Consider the following 6992-nt stretch of genomic DNA (forward strand, 5'->3'; position numbering starts at 1 on the left):
AATTTCAAGCAGGTGAGTGTTTTCTTTCATGTTTGGCATTTTAAAGAACTTTAGCAAACTGCATCCTCTTAAGGCATCCAGGGCATTAGGATCGTTCATAACCTCATCATCCACTAAGGCATGCTCTCTTTCTCTCCAAGTGACTGACATCCTGAAGAAAAAACAAATTTGGACTATTAGATTTTTGTTTTGAAGTTTTTGCATATACGCAGGTCTGTTTCATACACAGTCACGTCTAGGGCCTATGTATACGTAGGTTGCATATAACCAACCTACGTATAGGCTGTGACAAATTTTTTGACAATAATTCAATGGTGAAACTTGAACTCAAAATTCTAAAACCAATCACAATTGAATGCAAGATAAGTTTAAGGGTTACCTGGTGTTTTGGGAAGATTTGAATGGTCGAATTTGGCGTATGGAAATGTTTTCTCCTTTGCTCTCAAACCAAACGGTGATAATGGTGAGTCGAAAAACTATTTTATAAGATTTGAAAATATAAAAAAAAATTCAAAACTTGATTTTTTTTTGTCTCATGTAACTTTTAACTTGGGAGCTTGGAATGTCGAGAATGGTTTGATTTTCAAGACATTTTGGATGCTTTTGCGACAGTTTTGAGATGATTCCATGACTGTTGGCCCATCATGGCAGGTATCATTTTTCCACTAGCATATAGGTTAGGGAAGCCATTTTTTCCATTGCATTATGCATACTAGCCTCCATTTGTCGATACTCTTGCCATAAGGTTAATCCCATTGTGTTATGGTTCGTAACCATCTTCACTCGCCGATTTTTAAATCATGACACGACGATAGAGCCATCCTTTTCATGGGCATCGTAGTTAGCACCTCACTGAAATTTGTTGCCCATGCTACTTCGATTTGAGTAGGCTTGGAGTCCTCTGCAGTCCCGCCATGACTTATGCAATGAGACTCGTTCCTCTTTGTTTCTTTGCTACGTTCTGGCCTTATACCCTAGAGGCTCCTTTGTGTTGAGTTGTACTACTGCATTGCATTTTGACCATTTGCACCTTTTGGCCTTGTGCCGGCTTCACTTGGACTCATGTTTAAGCCAAACTTTGACCATGACGATTGCAAAATCAAACTTGCATTCCCTTGACTTCTGCAACTTAACACACCTTGACCCATGGAAAGAACACACCTTTAAGTGTCTTTGACTAGTTTTCACCTCCTTGCATTGAGCATAGGATTGTTTTATTCCCAGGAACTAGATCATCTATTTCACTGACACTCATTCTTTCCACTATACTATAGCATTCTTTTATTCTTTTTCCAGCTTAAAGAAAAAGGAAAAAATATATATATATTCCAAAAAGAGTGGGAACGGGACAATATTTCCACTTATTGTTGGCAGCTAAAGTCAGTCGTGTCGCCCTTGAACAAAACACTCAAACAAAGTCTCCTTTGTTAGGGCGGAATTTAATTTGACTTAGGTACGTCTTAACCTTGTTAATGAGTTAGTTATCCTCTGATTGGTTATCTCTTCCAATCATATGGAGGGTTCATTCGTGCCTCATGCATGACGAACTTATACGAAGTCATCATATGCTGCCATATAGTCACATTGGGTTGTGCTTTTGTTCAATGGAAGTTAGACTGATTTGGCCTCTCTGCGGTGTCTCTTGACTCATTTTTCAGTTGGCCATCCCTGGTTGTCAGTGTTTTGTCTATCATCACATCAGTTATGTTGGTCCTTTACTCGTGCCGGTTTGAGAAGGTTTCCATTGACTTCTTGCTGGCAGGTCTTGTCCTTATTGATGACAACATCTTGCTCTGAGGATAGGCCTAGAGCCGCACCCTGGCCCTATTTTCATTATTGATAGGTCACCTTGTGCTCAGCATCGATCAGTATCATGGGTCTTTGACTGAGTGGTTTCCCTTGTGTTCGACATCAGCTTACACTATCACACATTGGGATTCGTACAGTACCTTGGTTTCCATTTGACCCTATTGGTGGATAAGTCATCTTTGTGTCAGCTTTCATCATTGGATGGTTCAGAGGATTTCTGTCGTGTGCTAGTCACATCTTGTGTACACCAAAAACATGCTTCAGTCAGCTTACTACATCTTTTTCGTCTGATTCCTTCCACATTATTGGCCTACGGGTTACACTCACGATATATTGATGAAGGATGCCTTAATGCCTTCCTTCTAGTGGATCTTTCCTCATCGACTATGACTCATTGCTTTGGGGCAAATATCTAGAGTCCATTTGGCAGTACCTTGGGGTTTGCAGTCATTAGTGGTAGATCCTTCGCTATCGATAGTGGGAAACCATCATTGTCTCCTAATTGATATATTCTTGTTCAACTCTAGCTCATCTATTCACACTTGTTAGATTGTACTGGGTACCTTGACACTCATTATCATTATCGGTGAGTGGTCGCGTGTTTGTTAACGGTATACATCAATGACCGGTAATCAAATGATTTCTCACATGGTCGACTTCAGATCATTTATTTCCATGGTGTAGAAATGTACCACGGCGGTCAGTGAAGACCTTAAGTTGCATCAACATTCATTGGTTCACTTGAAAGTTTCTCCTGTTGCAGCTAGTTCATACCACTCCACCTTATATGTTGCAGTCATTCATGGCGATGGGTATGCCCGCCTCAGACAATGTCTCTTTCTGATCTCCTTCTGTGGCTTGGCAGGCTAAACTCTAGTGAAGTCCTTCTCAGTTTTTGATAGGTTTCCTTTCCATGCACTTACTCATAGAAAATTTTAGGGGCGAATGTTCGCCCTTTGGCGAAATTAAGGGGTTTTAAATTTTTAGTGGGCGAATATTTTGTATCATAGTACATTTTTACAAATCACCTCAAATAGCCCACCTTATATTAAGGGAGAGGGTAAAAAAGGTAAATTTAGCCCTTGAAATTAGGAGTTACAACCTTCCATTCACCCATTTTCAAGAATAGATTTTATTTAAGTGAATCTATTCGCCCATTTTAAAGAATAGGTTTTATTTAAGTGAATCCTATGGGCCAAATACCATATTTATAAAAGAGGTATGGTAAATTAATAAAAATATTAATAAATGAGAGGTATGGTAAATAAATAAAACATTTTTTATTTTTACTCCATAAGTCACCTTATATACATGCAAGGGTGTAAACAAATAAAAATATATGTAAAGCGGAGGTATGGTAAATAAGGATCCCATTTGGCTGAAGGATCCAACATATATCCAGCTGATAAAGGAATACTGGACCACTCATCCCATCAATGACTCTGATTCTCATGCCAAAGGGTTCTGCAGGAACCTCTCAGAAATAAAACATATTTCTATTAAGTGGGCAAAGGAGAAATTGGAACGAGAATCAGCACAGCTCTCCCAAATTGAAGCTGATTTATGTTCACTCACCGATGACAGAGGATTGGGTTTCATCTCAGCAGCAGACAAATGCAGGCTTATTGACCTTGAGAATCAAAAATCTAAGATTCTCAAAGAGAGAGAGGAATCCATTAGATTAAGGAGCCGAGCTTTATGGATACAAGCTGGGGATGACAACACAAAGTTTTTTCATAACTTTGCAAAGTGCAGGAAGGTATCTAATACAATCTAGAAGCTCCCCTCCCCGAATGGTGACTTCACAGACAATTTCAACAAGCTCGCTCACCTGGGCACCTCCCATTTCAGGAACCTCTACAAGAGCCCTCGGGAAGCCAATCTACTTGATATCATTAATGTGGCTAACCACTTCTCGAGATTCGTGGAGGAAGATGATGTGGAGGCTTTAACTGACCCGGTAACTGCTGAGGAACTTGAAGGAGTGCTGAAATGGTTCAAAAAAGATAAAAGCCCTGGCCCGGATGGTTGGACCATTGAATTCTATACAGCCTTCTTTGATGTATTGGGATAGGACCTACTGCGGGTGGTCGAAGAGAGCCGGACTACAGGATCAATATATCATGCTATCAATTCTACATTCATTGCTCTCATTCCCAAATCAGACTCCCCGGCATCCTTTGATGATTACAGGCCCATCTCTCTGTGTAACTGCCTCTATAAAACCATCTCTAAGACCATTGCAAATCGACTTAGACCTATCCTCTCCCGATCCATTGCCCCGCAGCAATTTGCATTTCTAGAGTCTAGGCAGATCCACGAGGCCATTGGACTCGCTCAAGAAGCCCTCCACTCCATCTGGTCGAAGAATCTAAAAGCCATCCTCCTCAAAATCGATCTTTCCAAAGCTTTTGACCGTGTCAGCTGGCTCTATCTCAAAATGATCCTCATTCATCTGGGATTCCCACATGCCTTCATCACTTGGATCATGGCCTGCATAATCTCTCCATCCTTCAGTATCCTCATCAATGGTCCGGCCTCCACTTTTTTCCACTCTGAAAGGGGCTTGAGGCAGGGATGTCCCCTATCGCCCCTCCTCTTCCTCTTGGTCATGGAAGGTCTCAGTCGCCTCATGGATTCTGCTAAGCGAGCTGGAGACATTGGGGGTCTTCGCATAACCAACTTATGCTATCTTACTCACCTACTTTTTTTGGATGATGTCCTTATACTTCTAGATGGCATTGTTCGAGACTCTCGAACCTTCTCAAATATCCTGCAACTTTTTTCCGCAGCTACTGGTATGCTGCCAAATCAGCTGAAATCTACCATCACCTGTGCACGCACATCTGTTCAGGAGACCCAAACTGCCCTTCAATCATTCCCCTACTCGGTCCACCCTCTGGATAGAGGTCTCAAATATCTGGGGTTCAATCTGAAGCCAACTTGCCAAAGGATAGCTTATTGGGTCTGGTTGGTTGCCAAACTGGAAAAAATACTCACTGGATGGAGCTACAGATATCTCTCTAGGGCTGGCAGACTGGTGCTCATTAAATCTGTTCTAGAGGCTACCCCGGTATTCTGGATGGCACTAGCCTGGATACCGAGGAATATCCTGGGGCGGATTCAGCAGCTGTGCAATCGATACCTCTGGAATGGGAGTCAGGACAAAAGAACCTTTGCATGGATCAGCTGGAAGAAAATCACTTTGCCCAAAAAATGGGGAGGATGGGGGCTCAAAGAACTACCTGACTTTGCCAAGGCACTGGCTGCCAAGATGGGTTGGACTCTGCTTACTAGCCAAAACCTTTGGACACAGGTAGCCTATTATAAATACATTTGGCCCCATAATATTCTGGATTGGGCCCGTCTACCAACTTGGTCAACAAAGGGATGTTCATCGGTCTGGAAGGCCTTGATACAATCCATGCCCCTCATTCGAGACAATCTAGCTTGGCGAATAAACGATGGATTGACAAGCAGAATTGGCTTGGACCCATGGATTAACAGTGGGGGTAGACACATCCTAAATCAAGATCTTATTACTCATCTTCAGGCCCGGGACATCCGGCATTTCGCACAGATTGTCGATCAACAGCGCACTGATATATTCACCCAAGCTTGGAAAACCGCCCAGCAGCTGGATCTCCCTCTTCAATGGCATCAGGAATGGGATCACTATACTGAGGCATTAACTGAATCTCACATTCGAATCAAACAAGGTCCGGACGAACTTATATGGTGCATTGCTGATCATGGTATATATGCTCCAAAATTTGGATACATAGCACTCATTTCTCATAGAATGCCTGATCCGATTCAGTCATGGTGGCAAACCATTTGGAAGCTCAAGGCTCCACCCCGATCCAAACTTTTCTTTTGGTGCGCCCTCAATGGTAATGTTCCCACAGGTGATCATCTTACCCGCAGAGCCATTTACGGCCCAATATGGTGTACTTTCTGTAAAAATGCATCAGAGACCTTGGATCATATTTTCGTCCTCTGCCCTGTCATCCACAATCTATGGAGAAACATCTGCAACCAGTTGGGCATAGCTGGCAATTGGACAGGGAACGATATACAGAGCGCATGGAATACTTGGTCACACTGTCACCCGGGCACAAAACTTCAAAACCTTCCCCCTGTGGCTACTTGGCATATTTGGCTCGCTCGGAATCGGGTTATATTTGAAGATCGATTGATATCATGGAGCCGGGTAGAGGCCACCATCATCGCAGCTTATCATGAGTTACCTGACCCACCGCCACCGAGACCAAGAACCATTCAACCCATGCCCAACATTGACAGAACCACCCCGTGGGCTTTCTTCGACGGAGCAGCAAATCAAGCTGGGTGTGGTGGGGGTTTTGTTCTACACATAAATGAACACCATCGATACCTTGCAAAAATGGGTTTCAGAAATGGATCAAATAACTTTGCTGAGCTTTCTGCAATCCGCAATCTACTTCACTATGCATTATCACAACAACACACAAGGATCAATGTATTTGGGGATTCAATGGTGGTCGGTAACTGGATTAACAATGTCACTACTTGCCATACACACACACTCAGCAATATATTACATGATGCACTCACTCTTAAAGCAGCTTTTAACCATTTCTCTTGTTTACACATTTACAGAGAGCATAACAGCGAGGCTGACAAATTATCCAAAGAGGCCTCGACACTACCCAGAGGCGAATGGCTAATAGTGGAGCAGAATGGAACAGAGGAGCATCAATTTTACCATAGGCCATACATAGATCAGAGAGAACAAAGGGACAATAGTCCCGATAGCTGACAGTTAATGGAGACTCTTTTGTTATGACGGAATGTATAGAACATGGATATATTGTTTATAAAACAGAATCCTCTTTTGGAAAGTGAATAGGCTGCACAATCAGATGAATGTACACAGCTCAATTTTGCAACTACCTTCTGAACAACACCTTGATGAGGTGAATTTTGTATGAACAATACAGCAATGCCACGGCATCTACTATATGTAATTTTCTAATATTAATGAAAATTACTGATTTTCCCAGTGGAAAAAAAAAAAAAAAAAAAGCGGAGGTATGGTAAATAAATAAAACGTCTTTTTATACTTACTCAAAAGGTATGGTAAATAAATAAAACCTCTTTTTATATTTAGTCCATAACCCTCATTCTATTTATGAAGGCTC

General features: G+C 42.0%; 1 protein-coding gene across 1 annotated transcript; it reads left to right on the top strand.

Annotated features, from left to right (window-relative positions):
* Positions 1-4420: 4420 nt before the first annotated feature.
* LOC149266822 (uncharacterized) lies at positions 4421-6610 on the top strand. The gene has a single exon (XM_089409228.1). The coding sequence runs from the start codon at positions 4421-4423 to the stop codon at positions 6608-6610; it is 2190 nt and encodes a 729-aa protein (XP_089265354.1).
* The last annotated feature ends 382 nt before the right edge of the window (positions 6611-6992 follow it).

The sequence above is a fragment of the Pinus tabuliformis genome, chromosome 6, assembly GCF_031772625.1.
Source record: "Pinus tabuliformis cultivar Carrire ecotype Pingquan chromosome 6, CPIR1, whole genome shotgun sequence".
Classification (NCBI taxonomy): Eukaryota; Viridiplantae; Streptophyta; class Pinopsida; order Pinales; family Pinaceae; genus Pinus; species Pinus tabuliformis.

Coding starts and splice junctions, on each gene's coding strand:
- LOC149266822 (XM_089409228.1), top strand. CDS start 4,421: ATGGAAGGTCTCAGTCGCCTCATGGATTCTGCTAAGCGAGCTGGAGAC.